At 46.4% G+C, this 20,897-nt stretch overlaps 1 protein-coding gene across 6 annotated transcripts in view; it reads left to right on the forward strand.

The window, feature by feature from the left end:
- Positions 1–20,897, forward strand: part of FCHO2 (FCH and mu domain containing endocytic adaptor 2) — a 113,495-nt gene that overhangs the window by 57,930 nt on the left and 34,668 nt on the right. For all 6 annotated transcript variants that reach the window (XM_083151892.1, XM_083151894.1, XM_083151893.1 and 3 more), the window contains exons 9-11: positions 5,936–5,980; positions 6,086–6,158; positions 19,396–19,420. In XM_083151892.1, the coding sequence (XP_083008018.1) occupies positions 5,936–5,980; positions 6,086–6,158; positions 19,396–19,420 (143 nt within the window). The remainder of the gene's footprint in view (positions 1–5,935; positions 5,981–6,085; positions 6,159–19,395; positions 19,421–20,897) is intronic.

A 20,897-nucleotide genomic window follows, 5' to 3' on the forward strand; every position in this document is an offset into this window, starting at 1 on the left:
CCGGATCCCCTGTATCCGAAAATAGGTAATTGTTTAAAGAAAATCTAATTGGATAGCCCGATAATGACCATCAGTCAGTCAATGACCAGGAGTATAATCATGATAATTTTTTTTGTTTTTGCCTAAAAAATATTGCATGGACTTAATTAGCCTTTTTAAAGCGGTCAACATTGTGGTGCAGATGAGAACAACTACAATGTTCTTGTCAATAACCGTTCCAAACCCCTGTTTAAAGTGCACAACGTAGTAAAGGTTAAGTCGTTAGGGAAAATGTACCAGGAGAATTTTTCATAATAGGTGAAAAATTGCCAAACAAACCTTTTTTTATTCATCATAATGACCTGTAATGTTTACCTTTTATATAGGAAATATAATCTTTGTTACGCAACATTTTTTATTAGACTTTATATACCAAATGTGCTGCATTTTTAGCGGATATTTTTGAACATTTCTCAGATGTTGGCACCCAAAGGGTTAATCTGTGAACCCTCTCCTCAGACGTTTCCCCGCTAGATCCTGCAATGTTAAATTTTTCAGTAATGACCACTTCACCCGTCCGGGTTGTTGGAGCGATGATTGATTGATTGAGGACCAGAGTATGTCATGCCGACATGCAGTAATGATGTCTGTGGTCAGAAGGTCGGCAAGGTTAAAATGTTGACACTTGCAAAACGTCAACATTGCCTTAATGGCAACATGCAAATGCTGACATTGTCATGATCATGTTTCTAGAAGGTTTAGGGATGTCGCCATTAGTTTCAACATATCATTTGTATGAATATGTTCAGTGTCGACAGTGAAACCATATCGACATGATGAATGTCATCACTGCGACCGTGGATCAGATATATCACCCCGTCATACAGCTTCTGTGTTGCCCTTGAATAGCGATACAAAATAGTGGATTACAGTAAGATAGCTGTATCTTGTGTGATCATCGTCCTAGTCATAAGTGTACTTATGTAATTATATGTGCATTAGGGTGAACGGCCTTTTGGTTTACGGTCACCAATGACAATTGCAGCTTGCCACTCACTCGTGTGGGAACACAGGTATAATGTTTGTTCATGCTGGACCGTCATGTCATTGTCACACCATTTCTGTTTAGATTTATGCTGGAAAATAGCTTGATTGTGTACCCACAGAACTGACCTGTCCTGACCCAGCTGTAACATTGCAGAGCTAAGAGCAGCCATTTGTTTTGACAGCGGAATTAATTGAGGCTAAAACATTTGAAATTCCACTTGTATCAAGCTGTTCATTAGGAATTGCTCTCTGGCTTTAGTGCTGTCAGAAAAATAAAATGTCCCACTCTGATTAAATAGCAAAATGATGGCCGGTCCACTGCATTTCAAGAGAGAGGTTGAATAAACTTTTACTGCGGAAACGATTCCGAAGTGACACGCTGCAGGAGATGTGCACTGATATCCAGCTGGGCTGTCAACTGGCACCGCGCCAGACACGCAAAGCCTCGCCACTCGCTGTGGCATGGGAAGCGCATACACGAGTTCCCCAAAGTCCCTCTGTGCAGAATCCTGTTAGAGAGAATGAATGTTTTATATTCTACGTTCTACATCAAATATTCTAAAGAAGCGGAACGATGTTGCAGAGATTTTGACATCCCAACTTGATTCTTGGCCAAAGAACTTACAATATATGTAAACACAGTGAAGCTGATGTAGAGTGGCGCTTATGCCTATTTTTTGTTTGGTTATAAAAGCAGATTTGCACAGTGCATGCCCACAAAGAATGCCTGCATATACACAAATATTATTGGAGGGGTGGGGGGGGCAGTACAGTAAGTACCTGTATACTCTGATACATCCAGGTGAAGAGCTGCAGGTACACCTGGGCTCTATGCTGTGGTCTAGCATTGGTTGACATCATGACAGGGAAAACCCCACATTGCAGGTTTTACTTTTACACCATCCCTGGGTATGGGTCATTGGGACGGCCCATCAAAGGTTGACATGCATTAGGTCGACGTGGCTTAGGTCAGTGAAAAAACCCATGTTGACCTTTTTGGCTGTCGACCTAATGCTTGTGTTGACCTTCCAACAATGTTGTCCTAAGCTATGTTGACCTTCAGCGGTCAACTCAATGCATGTCGACCGTTTTGTGTCTACCAAATTACCATATACCCAGTCCCTAGCCAAGTGCTTATACTTTTCTTCTTTTTTTATATTTTTTTCCATGGGGAACCTACCCCGTTTGATTGTTTTCCATTTTTTGGGGGGATCTTGAAATGCACATGCTAATACATGTATCATGAGGCGCTATCATGCTGGGACTTGTAGATCTACAAAGGTTGACACACACTCCATAATATTAAGCTCTGCTATGTAATCTAGAGCAATAAATCGAGGTTCTTGGAATATTTGTTGTCCAAGAAATACTAGCCCACCAACCGCATCTAGGCGACCTCGTATCTGGTGGGTGCCTAATACGAAGTCTTAACGAAGTCACCCCAGGACAGCACGCAAGTGAAAAATGAAGGTATTAGTGGGTCAATAAGAAAGAAGCGATAGCAAGGGGTTATAAAGTGTTAAATAAATGAAAATGCTAGTGGAAAAATAATGAAATAGTTCTAAAATGTTATGGTGTGCCAACCCAAAGGGAGCTGCGTCCCAAAGCCATCCCTAAAACTAGCACATTGTACAAATTTTCAGGACTTGCTCTAATTGTGCCTTTAGTCCCAATGTGCAGCCTGTGGATACCAGGGACCAAACTGGTTGAACCATTGAGATCAAATGGATGGGGTGCTACTTTAAGGTGAGGGAGTATCAACCCTCGGGTGTACGAAGTACACAATATTGGGGAGGGGGGGGGGGGGGGTCTTAAAATGCACACCCTAATAACACGCATGTATCATGAGGTGCTATTATGCTGCGTTCTGTAACGCTTTTATAGCTTCTTTCTTATTAACCCACTAATACCTCAGTTTTTCACTTGTATGCTGCTGGCTGGCTGGCTTTCGCAGGCTTTTTTGGGGTGCTGCGCCCCAGGTTCAGACTTATCAGAAAATAAGGTGCGCGGGTGTGTGAGCAGACACTGGGGGTGAGAGCTCTGCTAAAATCCTCCTCAATTATCCTGCCCCAGGGACCATGGGCGCACCATCCTTTCACCCTCCAGAGCCTCTCCTGTGCCGCCCACGGCTCTCATAGACGGCCTGTGGGGGCTACGGCGGCTGCCTGGGCCTGCTGTGCTTTGTGCTCCCTCTCCTCCGGACACGGGCGCCATCTTGGATCTGCTTCTCCCCACTCTGCGGCTCCATGTCAGCGGGATACGCACCAGAGGCCCCGCTGCTGCCTTCCTCCTGCGGTGCTCCGGTGGTGAGTGCAACTGTGAGGTTGGGGCATGGATACACTCGCTGAGAGGCCGCCATCCCTGCTGCAGCCTCACATATAGCTCCTTGCACGTTGGGCGCCGTCTTGCCTAGGAGCGGCAGCTTTTTCCCCTGCAGTCCTCCACTGACATTCCGGATCTCCTGTATATCTCCTGCAGCTTTGTGCCATGGCTGTCTGGGAACTCATGGAGTGCGCCAGGACCCGGATACAACTGGTCTCCCGCTGTACTGCTGTTATCCTGCTCTGACACCTCTTTACCGGGTGTCTCAGTGGGTTGAGGTGACAAGCGACGGTGGCTCTCTGTGTTGTTGAGCAGTGAGAGCGGGAAGCAGTCTCTTTTGGAACGCGCTGCCGCGGACCGCACGGAGGGTGCTGTCGCCATCTTGCTTGTGTGTGCCCTAGGCTGTGGCGTTCATGCTAATCTGTTATCTAGCTGGGACCCGCTGTGACTACTGGCTTCTGCCCGATATTGGTACTCCGGATTCCCTGACGATCTCCTGCTGTTCCTTGCCGTGGCTTACCGAGGATTTCTGGTCTGATCGTGGCAGTGAGCATTGAGTGCAGACGCCATTTTCCCAGACTGAACGCCTAATCAGGATACTGGCGGCTGAAGTTAGGCGCATGTAGTCCAAATACCTGGCCCTTCCTGGTACCTTAACTACCTAAGTTACTCCCACTGCGGATAACACTTTATAGACATGACTACTTCTGTGCCAGTCAGTCTTATATGCCGTTGGTGGTGTGCTCACTACCACCAACCTACTTTGTGCTGAGTCTCCCATATGACTATGGAATCTTCTGTACATCTTGCGTGCGATATACGCTTCATATACCAGACTCCTTCATTTGGATGGGATTCAGGAAGGTATGCCAACCTCTTCCATTAATCCTGAACAATGTTATGCAGTTGATATATAGCTGTGCCTAGTGACATGATGGCCCTGTCTGTTTCTGTGCCAGATTCTGTTTTGGATAGGTACACATCTATGGACATGTCCAAACGTAACAATATTTGCTGCAATACACCCCCAAACATTGATTGTGATGCTGCTTCTCCTTAATCTCCTTCTTTGCTACTAATAGCTGTGATGAGATCCTGGAAATTGTTTACTTATATTCATATGTTGTCATTTGCATATTTCAGTTGTTGGCTAATTCACACTGGTCTTTAAATAGGGTCCAGTCTGCACTGGGTAGCTAGCAGAAGGTTTTAGCTTGGAGACGCTGGGCCTAATTCAGACCTGATCGCAGGACAAATTTGTTCTCAAAATAGACAAAATCATGTGCACTGCAGGTGGGGCAGATGTAACCTGTTCAGAGAGAGTTAGAAGGGAATTACTTATATTGTTTCTGTGCAGGGTAAATACTGGCTGCTTTATTCTTACACTGCAATTTTAGATTTCAGTTTCAACACACCGCTCCCAAATCTAACTCTCTCTGCACATGGTTTTGTCTATTTTGCAGTGCACATGGTTTGTCTATTTTGAGAACAAATTTGTCCTGTGATCAGGTCTGAATTAGGACCACTGAGGTCAATCCAGAGCAATCATGAGACCAGGGCCATTATTCTGGTTCACTCGCAAAGGCAAATTGCTTCTCAAACAGTCAAAACCATGTGCACTGCATTTGGGGCAGATGTAACCTGTGCAGAGAGAGTTAAATTTGGGTGGGGTTTTACCTCAAAGGGAGATCTATTTTGCAGTGTAAAAATAAAGCGGTCGTTATTTTCCCTGCACAGAAACAAAATAAATCACCCAAATCTAGTTCTTTCTGCACAAGTTACATCTGCCCCCCCCCCCCCTGCAGTGCACATGGTTTTGGCCATTTAAGAAGGAATTTGCCTTTGCGAATGAGCCAGAATAAGGGCCAAGGTGTTAATTGCTGAAATGTCTATAAAGAGATTATCCACCCTCATAAGTAACCAGGAATTCACACAGCATACAGACATTATTCAGAAGTGTATATATGTATATTTGGTGGTTCTATTAGTACATTATGAAAATGGCATCTCAGCACGGGATATTAACACTCTCCACCACACCTACAGCTGCCATCTTGGCCAAATGGGAAGGATACCTGCCACACCCCCAAAACATTTATCTATAAAAGGAATCCTATTTCTGCATTTGTCCTACAGTTTATTGTGCAGTAGAGGGCGATCAAGGTTAATGCTTGTGTCTGTGCATTGTACAGACAGGAATGCTTGAAGATAATTAGATGATCTTTATAATGGTGTATGTGCAATTTAGAGGTCTAGTAAAATAGATGTGGTAACTGTGTACCTCACATAATTAGTTGCTTGCAAGTACTTTAATGTTTTTCTAAATGTTTACTGCAGACAGTGTTAATTATTATTTTTGTTTTGTGTGAAAGAGACTCTATGAACAATAAGCATATTACTGGATTTTAGTTTCCACTATATCAACTTTTCCTTACCACTGTCTGAAGCTGAGTGGAATTCTGCTCATCTTTGCACAAGTCAATTATTCTAGGTACATTAATTTGTGTGTTTTTGGTTGCTTGCTTTTCCTTTTTACCTATAGATTTATATTAATGCTGTTTTCGTTCTATATTTCTTTTTTATTAAGGTGCTATTGAATTTGAGGAATGCAACACAGCCATTGCAGTAGAAGGTGCGTTAAGTTAGTTTGCACCCAGGATTTGTTCCCCTGTCATTGCATAGCGAGCAATATTGTTTCATATGTAATCAGACTGATATACTGTTTACTTTTGTCTAGGGGTAAAGCAGAAGAAAAGAAAGACATTTGTTCTTCCAACAATAATTAAGAAGGAGAAGGATACAGAATCTGTGTAAGCCATTGTGTGTTATTATTTAGATGTGTAACATTAGTTCCATTTGGTTTTTGATCTATGGTAAATAGAGTTTATGTACCATATATCCAGCCAGGTATAAGTGCCATATATCCAGCCAGGTCCCTCAGTCAGGTATCTTCTGTTAACAATGCCCGCACCACTTTAAGCATCAGTGTAAGCCAGGGGTGGCCAAACCAGTCCTGAAGATCTACCAACGGTCCTCGTTTTCCAAACTTCCAAGCTGGTGCACAGCTGCAGTCATTGCTAACTGTCACATTCCCCAGACCACCTAGCTGGTGCACAGCTGTAGTCATTACTAACTGTCACATTCCCCAGACCACCTAGCTGGTGCACAGCTGTAGTCATTACGAACGGTCACATTCCCCAGACCACCTAGCTGGTGCACAGCTGTAGTCATTACTAACTGTCACATTTTCAAACCTGCTGCATTCTTTCCTACTATACATCCACAGGTTGCCTGAAATACTTGAACTGTTGGTGGATCTTGAGGACCGATTTGGCCACCCCTGGTCTAAGCCATTGTTTTCAATCCTCAGTCTCCAAAACACATTACCAGTCCATGTTTTCGTGATATCAATGCTTGTGCGCAGATCCTTAATTAAAGATAACAAAGGTACTAATGAAGTCACCTGTGCTCAAGTGTGGATATGCTTAAAACAGAGAAAGTAACTTAGTTAGCTCTGATAATTTACTGGGTGTCAAAAAGAGTGGTAGCCTGGGGCTATTCAATTAGAGACCCTTTTTCTCGCCTGATAAATTGACTGTTAACTTGCGGTAACCCATAGAATTGGGGTCCTAATGTGTCTAACACGGGTTGGCATTTATCGGGCATTTCTAATTGAGCCCTGCTGCTTCATTTAGCCCTCTGTAAATTACGCTAGCTAATTGAATTGCCTACTTATTGGGGGGGGGGGGGGGGGGTATTCTATTAGTGCAGTTGGAAAGTCTGCACTTTTTGGTGGTTTTAACTAACGTCCTTTATGGGATACTGGTAATGGTCTTAAGACATTGGGTATTAGAGGGTATCCGCAGGAGACAGGCACATCTATAACTTTGAATCTGGGTGTACTGGCTCCTCCCCTCTGATTCCCCACCCAGGAACCAGTTTAGAAAAATGTGCCCTCAGGAGAGGATGCACACTGCTGGAGCTCCAGAGAGTTTGTCTTCAGTTTTATTTCTTTTATTATTTTGGGGTTACTGTGTTGGACTTCACAGTATCCCTGCTTCGAGGGAGTCAGTTGAGGAGGGTTCAGCTGCAGGCCTCTTAAGGTACCGAGCTGTCCCTGCTGCAGGACCACTGTCCTGAGAGGGTGTTTGTACTCACGGGCATTGCGCTGCAGTGATACTCACCCCCAGCATGCCGCACACTCCTGACAGTCCGAAGACGTCTGTGGTGAGTAAAAACCGGGGTCCCCACAGTGGGGTACCCCGGCTCATCGTGCGGCAAGATGGCGGCGGCGGCAGACGCGGTACCCTGCACAGGGGCTGCGCAGACCCCCCGTCACAGACTGGCTGCGGGTGACAGTCCCTGGACTACCAGGGCAGATCCCACCATAAAACGCTGTCAGTATAAAGGGCGCCATTTAAAACTGACAGCCAGCGCCAGTATAAAGATCAGTGAAGCCCCTGCGCCATCACAGGGGGGCGGGGCTTCAGCGGAGCGAGGCCAGAGCTCTGAGCGCGCATACACTACTTCCTGCTTCTCCCTGGGCGCCATTACTGCCTCCAGATCACTCCTCAGCGGTGAGGTGTTGGACAGAGGAAATCTGCAGAAAACAGCAAGTGTATTTAGCGCTAAGATCGCTTAATTGATCACACTGTTCTGTGTTTATGCGTGTTACCAACTCCTAAATAGGAGTTCAGGTTGTACAGGGTGTGCTGGTCTCCTCAGTGTAATCTGAGCGCTCCCCCACGTGCTTGTTAAGCTACACACTTCCAGTGATAGAGCTCACACATATATAGCTGCTATACACTGCACATTGATTTTATATATTTTATTTTATTGTGATTGTGGTGTGTTTGTGGAAGAAAGGTTACTTATTCCTTCAACATGGTGAGGAAGTTAACCTGTCTCATTTGCAGCAGCAAGTTTGTGCCTAAGTCCACCTCACAGATTACCTGTGAGGAATGCATGTCCACTCAAACAGGGGTTTCACCCCAGATCAGTGGTACTCCTCAATCAGACTCACAAGAGCCTGAGTGGGCTGCTGGCATTAAAACCATGCTGCAGGCTGTGTCAACGCAATTGGCTGCAAATACAGTGCAGACCAAACAGGTGCAGCAGGACTTGTCAGTTCTAGCCGCACGGGTGGATAATATGAATACCACCACGGGCCTGTCACGGAAGCGTGCTGCGACCGCCATGTTGCCTGATTCAGATGATGATCTGCAGGCGGGTGACGACACGGATGATAATGTGGACGACGGGGCTCTGATCCCTGATTCACAGTCATCTCTTAGAGGCCCAGAACCTCTTATTATAGCAATAAGAGAAGTTTTAGACCTTCCGTTAGCAGACATGCAGGAAGGTGACCCGTTTTTTGGGTCTCAAAGGAAACAGCAAATTGTTTATCCTGAACAGGTTGACCTTGATGAGACGTTTAAGGAGGCTTGGAAACAACCTGAAAAGCGTTTCCAAATGTCTAAAAAGTTTAAGTCCAACTTTCCCTTTGATCCCGCCACTAGAGGGGTGTGGGAAGAGCCTCCGGTTGTGGATGCATCAGTGTCCAGACTGTCCAAAAAGGTGGTTCTCCCTGTTCCAGGGGCTGCAACACTAAAGGATAGTACAGACAAAAAACTGGATACTACCCTTAAGTCCATGTACACAGCGAGTGGGGCGGCTCAGAGACCTGTCCTCGCCAGTTGTTGGATGGCAAAGTCCATTTATACATGGGCTTCTCAAATCCAGGAAGGCATGCTGGCCGATATGTCACTGGCGCAAGTTGGAGAGAGACTTCGCCATATCCAGGATACTGCAAAGATCCTATGTGACACTCAAAAGGAGCTTGGAGCTATAAATTCTCGCTCTTCCGCAATGGCGGTTTCGGGCCGCAGGGCCCTCTGGTTAAGACAATGGGTAGCTGATCCAGAGTCCAAGCGTAGTGTGGAGAGTTTGCCTTTTAAGGGAGAAAAGTTATTTGGTAGCGAACTTGACGACCTTATTTCTTCTACGATCCCATGGCAGCCATCACATTGGGATATCGCCCCACTCCTTGAGTTAGACAGGTTACTTTTTTCCCAGGCTCCTCCCCTCTGGGGTATATACCACAGCTCCTCCCTTCCCCTGGTGTCTTTTTTTCCTGTCTCCTTGTTAGTTAGGTCAGGAAGGTTACTTTTATTTTGGCTCACCTTTTAGATACAGGGGTCACTCAGGGGGTGGCAACTTGGAAGCGTGACCCTTATTAGGGTTCCTGTCCATGCCATCAGGAATACAGCAGCGAGGGTGTGGAGCCTCTTCTTTCCTTCAGAACACCAGCACTAGCGCTTAACAGCGTGTGCACTCTCCGACAGAACTTACAGGACTGGGAGGAAGAAAGTTGTTAAAGCCTCCAGCGTGAGGCTGCAAGCGTGGACGCCGGGATTTGGACTACAGGAGCCAGAATCCCTTGCGTCGCGTCTTCCTGTAGCGTACTTCCGGTTTCGGCAGTACGCGCTGAGACTACAGGTCCCAGGCTCCTTTGCGCTAAGACGCGCTTCCGGTACGCCGGACGGCGTTTGCACGCTTCCCAGCGCGCTCTGCTTGAATAAAAGAGGGAGCCTGTCAGTAGCTGCTGTGAGGCAAAGCAGCAGCAGTGAAGTTCTGTACAAATCGGCTGTAAGGTAGGACGATTGGTTACCTTTGACTATCAGCATCTGTAAACGCAGTGTGTTTTCATACCTTATGGGTTTTTATGTTGCTGCAGATAGTGGTGTTTGTGAGATGGATCTGCCTTCCCCCAGTAGAGGAAACAGTGCCCCTGTGAGGTGAGCCTTATGCGTTTTTATGACAGGGAGTTTTAGAATTTTATTTCAGAATAGTAATAGGGTTTCTATTGTTGTTATAGTGTGCCCTCTAAAGCAAGAAAGAAAGTTGCTAAAAAGAAGCATTCAGAGCTACGCTGTTTAGCTTGTGATAGAGTGATTGATGCTGCACTTGACAAAACGATATGTGAGAGCTGTGAACCACAGCCTGAAGCCTCTGATAATCAGTCTATAATGCTGGAAAAATTAATGGACTGGATGAAAAAATCTTTTGTGGCCAAAGAGGAGTATTTAGAACACCAAGGGTCTAAGAGAACTAGAGACCAGGCAGAATTGGAGTATGAAGGAAATGATACCTCTGATGATGGGGAGGAATTTAAGGATACCTCGGATGAGCCAGGGGAGATTAAAGAGGATACTAGAGTGTTCAATTTTGAAACAGTGGAATATGTGCTGAAGCATATTTATAAATCTATAAATTATAAAGAGACTGTCACACCCATAGAAGGTGCTGATTTATTATTTGAGGATAGATCCAAAAAGGGTCGTTCCTTCCCGGTCCATCGTGTGATGAAGGAGACTATTGTGAAGGAATGGTCAAATTTGGAGAAAAAGCAAGGAAAATTATTCCGTATTGATAAAAAGTATCCTATAAAGGATGAGGAATGTCTGAAGTGGTGCGGTGTGCCCAAGATAGATGCGGCGGTGGCAGAGGTGACATCACGCACTACATTACCATTGGAAGATGGGGCCTCTTTCCGGGATCCTATGGATCGGAGAATGGAGGGTTCATTGAAGAAACTACACCTTTCCGCAGCGGTATCCCTGAAATCAGGGGTAGCGATGGCTTCAGTTACAAGGGCGTTGAGGATGTGGTGTACTACACTTCATACGGACCTAGAGGAGAAGATCTCAAGACAGTACATTATGAGGAATCTAGAGGTGATTCAGAAGGCGGTTGAGTTTCTTTGTGAAATGTCATTAGATGTGACCTCCTTTGCGGCCAGATCTATGGCAGCAGGAGTAGCAGCAAGGAGGGCCCTGTGGTTGCGGTCCTGGTCGGCTGATTCTCATTCCAAAAACCGTCTGGTCTCGTTACCGTTTGAAGGAGCATGTCTCTTTGGCACCAAGCTAGATGCCCTGATTCACATTCTTACAGGGGGCAAATCCCTAAAGCTTCCTCAGGATAAGAAGAACAAATTCCCGTATCCAAGTACTTACAAGCAAAACTTTAGGGATGCCAAGGCATACAGGCCGGGTAGGCCGTACAGTCAGAGAGGCTCCTTTTCCGGCTCCAGACAGTCCTTTCGGCAGAGTTATAGGAGAGGTGGAAGACAATGACAACCAGCTATTTCCCCCGGTGGGAGCCCGTCTGGCCCAATTTCCACATGTATGGGACATTTCGATTCAGGACAGGTGGGTACAGAGGATAATTCGAGAGGGTTATTCTTTGGAATTCAACCAGACTCCCACCTCAGATTTTTTCCAGGTGTCAAGAAGACCCAGGTCGGCCCTGGAGTCAAGAGAGTTAGAAAAGATTCTGACCAATTTGCTGTCCATAGAAGCAGTGGAGGCAGTGCCAAGGAACCAGTGGGGGAAAGGGATGTATTCCAATCTGTTCCTCGTAGAGAAAAGTACCGGGGGGTTCAGAACTATTATAGACTTGAGAAGACTGAATCAATTCTTAATAGTAAGGAAGTTTCGTATGGAGACCATGAGAACCATTACGGCAGGAATAAGAAGAGGGGACTTCATGGTGTCCCTGGACCTAAAAGATGCCTATTATCATGTCCCAGTACATCAGCTGCATCGGAAGTACCTCAGGTTTTGCATAAAAGGGAAGCATTACCAATTTACGTGTCTGCCCTTCGGTCTGGCGGCCTCTCCGAGGGTCTTCACAAAAGTGTTAGTAACTCTGGTGGCGTTATTAAGAAGAAGAGGGATTCTCATTTGGCCGTATTTAGACGACATACTCATAGCGGCTCCATCCGAACAGGTGCTGACACAACATATGCAGATGGTGATCGATTGTTTGAAGAGGCACGGGTGGCTAGTGAATCGTCAGAAGAGCCAGTTGACGCCCACACAGAGAATCAAGTTTCTGGGGGTGATAATAGACTCAAGAAGGTTTGAGATATCACTGTCAGAAGAGAGGTGCATGAAAGTCGGAGGGCTGTCAGACTCAATTGCAAAAACAAGAGTGACATCATTGAAGGAATGCACAAGATTACTAGGGATGATGTCTTCCACAATAGGGGTCATTCCATGGGCTCAATGGAGAATGAGAGAGTTGCAGTGGGCAATCCTGCCACTTCTAAAGAAAAGGGTGTCCATTACAAAGAAGATAAATCTGTCTTCGGAAACAAGGAGGTCTCTACATTGGTGGACCAGAGAAGCCTTGGAAGGCAAGACAACATCTCTCCAGTCACCAAGGTTCCGGTTAATCACAACCGACGCAAGTCAGCTAGGTTGGGGAGCTCATTGCGAGGGAGAGACAATTCAAGGCACGTGGAAGCCGAAAGAGGGTGCAAACTCGTCAAACTGGCGAGAAGCAGAGGCCGTGTGGAGAGCGATGAGAGACTTTTCCCAGGCGATCAGAGGGACGCATGTAAGAATCTTTTCCGACAATACTTCGGTGGTTGCCTACATAAATCACCAGGGGGGCACCAGGAGCAAGTCGCTCATGACAGTACTCTCAAAGATACTATCTTGGGCGGAGGAGAACTTGGAGTCATTAACAGCCATTCATGTCCCAGGGGAACAGAACATACTGGCAGATTTCCTCAGCCGAAACAAGGTGCACCCAGGGGAATGGGAGCTGAATGGAAGAGTCTTCAGAGAAGTGACAAGTCGTTTTGGGGTGCCGGAAGTAGATCTAATGGCGACACACTTAAACAAGAAGGTGAACAGATTCTTCTCCAGATACTCTCTCCCCCAGACAGCAGCAATAGGTGCTTTCTCGGTCCAGTGGACGTGCGGTTTGGGGTACGTGTTTCCCCCATTTCCATTAATCCCCAAGGTTCTAAAGAAGATAATGGACGACAGGACGGAAGTGATAATCATTCTTCCCTTTTGGCCCCGGAGGGCATGGTTCACAACGGTGTTGAGGATGGCAGTTCAAGAACCTTGGACATTGCCAGTAGTTCCAGAACTCCTGAGGCAGGGGCAGCTGGTACATCCAGATCCCGCAGGGTTAGCTTTGACGGCGTGGAGATTGAGCGGGGCCATCTGAGGCAGAAGGGTCTTTCGGATCAAGTAATTTCTCTGCTACTCCAGGCAAGAAAGAAGGTTTCTTCCATGGCTTACTATAGGGTCTGGCGAGCGTTTCTCAACTGGAGAGGATCAATGGAGGCAATACAAGAGGTCCCAACTGCTGATGTCTTACAATTCCTCTACAAGGGGTTTGCAGATGGTCTGGCCAATTCAACATTGAAGGTGCAGATTTCAGCCTTAAGTGTCCTACTGGAGAGAAGACTGGCGGAAGAACAACTGATTATTAGATTTGGGAATGCGATCAAGAGGATGAGACCTCCAATTAGATCCCTGGTAGCCTCTTGGGACCTGAATCTAGTATTAAAAGCTCTGATGAATCCACCTTTTGAGCCGATAGCTGAGATCTCATTGAAATACTTAAATTGGAAGACCGTATTTTTAGTCGCCATCACCTCAGCGAGAAGAGTTAGTGAACTCCAGGCGCTATGGGCAGAGGGACCATATCTGAAGATTCTCCCGGATAAGATTGTTCTTAGAACCAATCCTCATTTTCTCCCCAAAGTCATTTCCGAATTTCATTTGAACCAAGAAATTTCATTGCCGACGTTTTATCCGGAACCCAAGAGTGAGGAAGAGATGGCCTTACACAATTTAGATGTAGTAAGAAGTATTACTACTTATTTGAAGAGAACAGAGGAAATCAGGAAAACAAAAAGCTTATTTATAATCCCTGAGGGGTCAAGAAAGGGATTGACTCCTACGAAACAAACCATTTCAAGGTGGATCAGAGAGATCATTGTATTCGTGTACGAGGTGGAAGGAAGAGAAGTTCCAACGATTGTCACGGCACACTCTACAAGGGCTACGTCGACTTCGTGGGCTTTGAAGGCGAAGGCGTCGATAAAGGACTTATGTGACGCTGCTACTTGGTCCTCAGTTCACACGTTCTCTAGACATTATGAAGTAAATGTGTCTGTCCCTCAGTTTGGGGATCAAGTATTACATGGTGTGATGGATAATTAAAAGAATTATAACTTGACTGGGCCCTCCCGTGTATTTAGCTTTGGTATTCCCAATGTGATGGCTGCCATGGGATCGTAGAAGAAAACATCGGATTATACTTACCGATAATTCCTTTTCTTCCTAGAGACCATGGCAGCCATTATTTGCCCTCCCTTATGTTCTTTTTTCCCAGAGAGGAAGGAGACACTCGAAAAGACACCAGGGGAAGGGAGGAGCTGTGGTATATACCCCAGAGGGGAGGAGCCTGGGAAAAAAGTAACCTGTCTAACTCAAGGAGTGGGGCGATATCCCAATGTGATGGCTGCCATGGTCTCTAGGAAGAAAAGGAATTATCGGTAAGTATAATCCGATGTTATCCAAGGCTACAGCCGGCAAGTCGACTTTTCTGCCGACGTGTGCCACTCACGCTAAACGTCCCTTTCAGGGCCATACGTCCCAGTCCTTTCAGGCATCTCAGTCCTTTCAGCCTTCCAGGCCCAGGCAGAGGGCGAGAGGCTCCAGCTCGGCCGCCAGAGGGGGCCGCGGTAGGTTCAGAAAGCCCGCCAGCACAGGATCTCAGGATCGTGCCGCTACTGCCTCCGCCTCTAAGCCTGCAGCATGACTCGGGTTCCGACCCTGGAGTCACTTGCGAGGTGGGGGGTCGCCTGTCAGCTTTCAGCCAAGTATGGTCAGTCTCTCACCTGGATTCTTGGGTGAGGGATCTTATTACCAACGGCTACAGGTTGGAATTCGAAAAACCTCCCCCTCACAGGTTCTTCAAATCAGGTCTGCCGGCCCTACAGGCAGATCGTGTGAACCTGCAACAGGCTATACAACGCCTGCTGACGTCACAGGTTATCACACCTGTCCCATTGGGGGAACAAGGAAGGGGTTACTATTCCAACCTGTTCCTCGTGCCGAAGCCGGACGGCTCGGTACGCCCCATTTTAAATTTAAAGTCACTAAACCCTTTTTTAAGGGTTCACAAATTCAAGATGGAGTCCCTCCGGGCAGTAATAGCAAGCCTGGAGGAGGGAGAGTTCTTAGCATCGTTGGATGTGAAGGACGCCTATCTCCACATACCAATTTGGGGTCCACATCAAGCTTTCCTGAGGTTTGCGCTGAAAGATCTGCACTTTCAATTCAGGGCGCTGCCATTCGGCCTGTCATCAGCGCCGCATGTGTTCACGAAGGTGATGGCAGAAATGATGGTACTGCTCAGGAGGTCGGGTGTCAACATTATCCCCTACCTGGACGACTTGCTGATCAAAGCAAGGTCGGAACAGGTCCTGCTGCAGGATATAGCAAAAACCAGGCAGGTTTTATCCGAGCATGGGTGGATCCTAAATATCCCCAAGTCCTCCCTGACGCCGTCGCGTCGTATCCTCTTTCTGGGAATGTTCCTGGACACAGAGTTGAAAAGGATTTTCCTCCCTCGGGAGAAGATGGAAGCCATACAATCCCTGGTGATGGTGATTTTGGCAAAACCTCAGGTGTCGGTTCACCAATGCATCCAGCTATTGGGCAGGATGGTGGCCACCTTCGAGGCCATTCAGTTTGGACGCTTTCACACCAGGGTGTTCCAACTGGATCTGTTGTCAAAATGGTCGGGCTCCCATCTCCTGATGTTCAAGAGGATTTCTCTGTCGCATCAGTCCAGGCAGTCCCTTCTATGGTGGACTCAGGAGTCAAACCTGCTTGCAGGTCGGAGATTTGGCATCCAGGATTGGGTGCGACTCACGACGGATGCGAGTCTGCTGGGATGGGGGGCTGTGACCATGGACAGAACCTTTCAAGGTCAGTGGACTCGGTGGGAAGCGAGACTCCACATCAATATCCCGGAGCTCAGAGCTGTATACTATGCAGTGTTACAAGCCCAGGATCTCCTCCAAGGTCGGGCACTCCAGATACAGTCCGACAACGCCACAACTGTGGCCTACATAAATCGCCAGGGAGGCACGAAAAGCAGGACTTGCATGAAGGAAGCTTCCAAGATCCTGGCTTGGGCGGAAATGTACGTGGTGGCTCTGTCGGCCATCTTTATCCCGGGTGTGGACAATTGGGAGGCGGACTTTCTGAGCCGTCACGCCCTCCACCCCGGGGAATGGAGCCTGAATTCACAGGTTTTTGCAGCAATCGTGGACCGTTGGGGCCAGCCATCGATAGATCTGATGGCATCCCGGTTAAACCACAAGGTCCCCAGGTACTGCACAAGGACCAGGGATCCCTGCGCATTAGCGATGGACGCCCTGACAATTCCATGGGTGTTTCCCTTGGTGTACCTGTTTCCACCCATACCACTGCTGACAAGGGTGCTAAAAAGGGTTCGAAGTCAGGGAGTGGAAGCCATTCTGGTGGCTCCGGACTGGCCAAGAAGGGCTTGGTTCGCGGATCTACAGAGCCTGCTGATCGAAGATCCTTGGCCTCTTCCTCTAAGGAGAGATCTACTCACACAGGGCCCGTGCGTCTTCCAAGATTTAGGGCGGCTACGTTTGTCGGCATGGAGGCTGAGCGGCAAATCTTAGCTCAGAAAGGTCTGCACTCATCAGTAATCACCACGATGATTCAGGCCAGAAAGCCGATAACAAACACCCACTACTACAAGATCTGGAGAAAGTACGTGGGTTGGTGTGAGGAGCAGAAGGTCCCTCCAGCAAAGTTTAACCTGAACAGGTTATTGTGCTTCCTACAAGCGGGATTGGATTTGGGTCTCCGTCTGGGCTCACTAAAGGTCCAGATTTCGGCCCTGTCCATATTCTTCCAAAGAAAATTGGCTGTCATCCCGGAAGTACAAACATTCCTTCAGGGAGTGCTTCACATCCAGCCTCCCTTTGTACCTCCTACACCTCCTTGGAGTTTGGACGTCGTCCTAAACTTCCTTCAATCCTCCTGGTTTGAGCCTTTGGAGTCGATAGAAATGCGGTATATCACCTGGAAGGCGGTGGTCCTTTTGGCCCTTGCCTCGGCTAGGAGAGTGTCTGAATTGGGAGCTCTTTCCTGTAAGAGTCCCTATCTAATTTTTCACTCAGACAGAGCGGAGTTGAGAACAAACCCGCGATTTCTCCCTAAGGTGATTTCTTCCTTTCACCTTAATCAGCCAATTGTAGTCCCGCCTGCGTCTAGTTCACCGGATATTCCGGTATCGCTGGATGTGGTGCGTGTCTTGCGTGTGTATGTCCAAAGGACTTCAAGAATCAGGAAGACAGATTGTCTATTTATCCTGTATGACGCACAAAAGAAGGGACACCCTGCATCTAAGCAATCCATTGCTAGATGGATTAGGACTACAATCCAGCAAGCCTATGTGACGGCAGGCATGCCGACACCTCCTCCTGTTTTAAAGGCTCATTCCACCAGATCGGTGGGCGCATCCTGGGCGGCTGCTCGGGGTGTGTCAGCTCTGCAGCTCTGTAGAGCTGCTACATGGTCGGGGCAACACACCTTTGTAAAATTTTACAAGTTTGATGCCTTGGCCAAAGAGGATACCCAGTTTGGGCAGGCAGTACTGCAGCAGTCTCCGCACGTACCCTCCCTTTCTGGAAGCTTTGGGACATCCCCAATGTCTTAAGACCATTCCCAGTATCCCATAAAGGACGTTAGTGAAAATAGGAATTTAATACCTACCGGTAATTCCTTTTCACGTAGTCCTTATGGGATACTGGGCGCCTGCCCTGTGCGGGGGTCTGGCTGCAGCTTATTCTGCTGTTTAAAGTTCAGAAGTTCACTTTATTGTCTTCTGGTTCTAAGGTCTAGTTCAGTGACCTTGTTAAAGAAAATCCACCCAGTTGGTGGTATTATAGTTGTTTATTATTTTGATGAATGCGGGTGTGCTGGCATGAATCTCACCACACATTTCACACTTATGTTTACATAGGTGACATATAAGTTATTCCTCTCATATGTACATTCTCCTTCGGGCACAGTTTTTCCATTAACTGGTTCCTGGGTGGGAAATCAGAGGGGAGGAGCCAGTACACCCAGATTCAAAGTTATAGATGTGCCTGTCTCCTGCGGATACCCTCTAATACCCAATGTCTTAAGACCATTCCCAGTATCCCATAAGGACTACGTGAAAAGGAATTACCGGTAGGTATTAAATTCCTATTTTTGGTCAATTTGCATTTAACCAATTCATGTGCCAATACTTCGACCGTCGGAGAATCATAACAGTCTGGAAACAAGTGGATCAACAAATGACTCACCTTCCCATGTGTTTAAGTAAAAAAAAAAAGCTGCCGTTTTCGATTATTTTCGCGAAGACCAGGCTGCATTGGCAGAAAATTTGGCCCAAAACAGCCGCATTGAATAGGTATGTCCGAAATTTTCAGCTAGCCGAAAAATCCAGACAATCTCCCTCCAGCTACCCGGGACCCTCCTGGACAGCAGGATCGCATACAATACATCGCAGCCCATCTGCATGCGATCCCCGCTCCCTGCTGCCGGAAAGGCCCTGATTTTGATCTCGGCCCGATGTGTCGGAATCAGGTGAAATTGAGTCCCAAAACAGTGTATGGGAGCCTTAAAAATATGGTTGGGAACTCCAGGTGTAAGCAACTGTTACTCGTTTGATGTGAGGTTGTTAACGTTTAGTGTGAAGTGAGGCATAAACAATGCTTGTAGCATCCCTGTACATAGGTGGAGATGAGATTATTTGTTTCAGACATAATATCATGCATTACGCTATCCTTAATCTTATCGCTTGTATGAACTAGAATTCTTGCTACGCATGGTTATATCCGTGACTAGCACAAAGTCTATTGGTACACATTTTGTTTGTCTCCACACAAGTCTTGAGTGTTAGAATATGTAGAGTTGGTACACACCGGATCTTACTACTGAGTTAATAGATAATGTGAACTATTTGTGTTATTATTAAGTATATTTTGTTAAGATTTTAATTTTAAGTGTAGAAATACATATTTTATTGTCATTAATATTTTGTATTTGTGTGTAAAAAGTTGAAAAATTTATATGATCATTGACACGATCAATAATGCAGGTAACCACTAGGTGGTAACGATTTGTTCTCTTCTTACAGGGAGAATGCTGATGCTGGTTCTGTTGTAAGTGCTTCTTTGAATTGATTTTCTTTCTGGCACACTACTTAATATGTATATTACTGTCCCCAACATCATATGTGCATGTGTAATTGGTGGAAACTGAAGATGATAATCCGATAACCTGCTTTATACACATCCCATCCTGTGAGACTCTTGTAAAACAGGTACATCAACAATCCAGAAATAGGGATATGGCATGACTGATGATCGTTCACGAGCCAAAAGATAATCTAGTTCACTTTATGAAAAAATATTTTCTTATTTCTGTGTGTATTAGCAAATTTATCCTGAACCATGCTTTTAATTACATGGATTAAGAAAACTAAACAGTCCGTAGATTGGCTACAGGCAGTGCATTGTTCAAAATAAATGACCTTGAAGCAGGATAAAGTGATGTACATTGTATGATGGGTAGTTTGGGGGGTGAATGTTGTTATACAGTTTCATTACATCTGAGTGCACATAGTAAATCAGGAGATCCCGCGGTGCGGTGGCTTTTTGGCTCTATCCCAGGACTGATGCAATAATATACAAGCTTGAGGTTAATTCTGCAAAAATTGGTGTTGGAGCAAAATGAAAAAAAAAAAAAAAACATTTTTTCAAAATTTCTCCAAATTAAACAGATTCTGACCAGAAAGGGGCATACACACTGGGTGATTTTTAACTTGATTGCTAAGCGATCTGACTAGATCACTCAGAATTAAAGCACTGATTGGTCCGTGTCTATTGGGGCAGCATTGCGCAGTCTTGGGCATCGCCCCACAGGAAAATACAGGGCTTGCCCTGTCTTAGCTACTAGATTGCGGGGCTTTACCTATAAACAATTGGCAAAGCCCAGCGCTACACATGTCGCCATGTGCATCGCCGGTGTAACGCGATGCGTGCTGAGCGATCGTGCGTAAGCATGTCTCCCTGCATCCGTGTGTACGAGGTGTTAAGGTGCCCATATTCTAGCCGGACATGGCCCCTTTTCACATGATTTCGACCAATAAATCACGTGAAAAGTGCCATATCGTATGTGATCTTACTCTGATCTGATGCGCGTTCCCATGGGAGTCGGGTCCAATCAGATCCAAATATTGTCATGGCTACAGTGATTTGTCGATTCCTGCAGCCATGACTGGCACTGCATATGATGCATCATATGCAAAAGGATTGCATATGATATATCTATGCCATCGTTTGCGAGGAGACAGCACGCGATACCGTGGTGTTGTGTATGGGGGCCTTTATGGGTTCAGCATATTTTACCAGTGGCTTGTATCAGAATGGTTTCCTAAATGGAGCAGATACCACTTTGGACGGGGACATGAATGGCCCACTGGGGGGATGCAGTGATAGGGGACCTTGTATAGTGGTGTGTCGGTGGCTAGCCAACACATCAATTTGCTTAACCATTAGGGAATGCATGGACTGGGCACATTGAGAAATATAGAGCTAGTAAATACTGCTAGTTCATGCATGATAATGTACCAGATAG

This window comes from Crinia signifera, chromosome 1 (assembly GCF_055691185.1).
Source record: "Crinia signifera chromosome 1, ASM5569118v1, whole genome shotgun sequence".
In the NCBI taxonomy this organism is placed as follows: domain Eukaryota; kingdom Metazoa; phylum Chordata; class Amphibia; order Anura; family Myobatrachidae; genus Crinia; species Crinia signifera.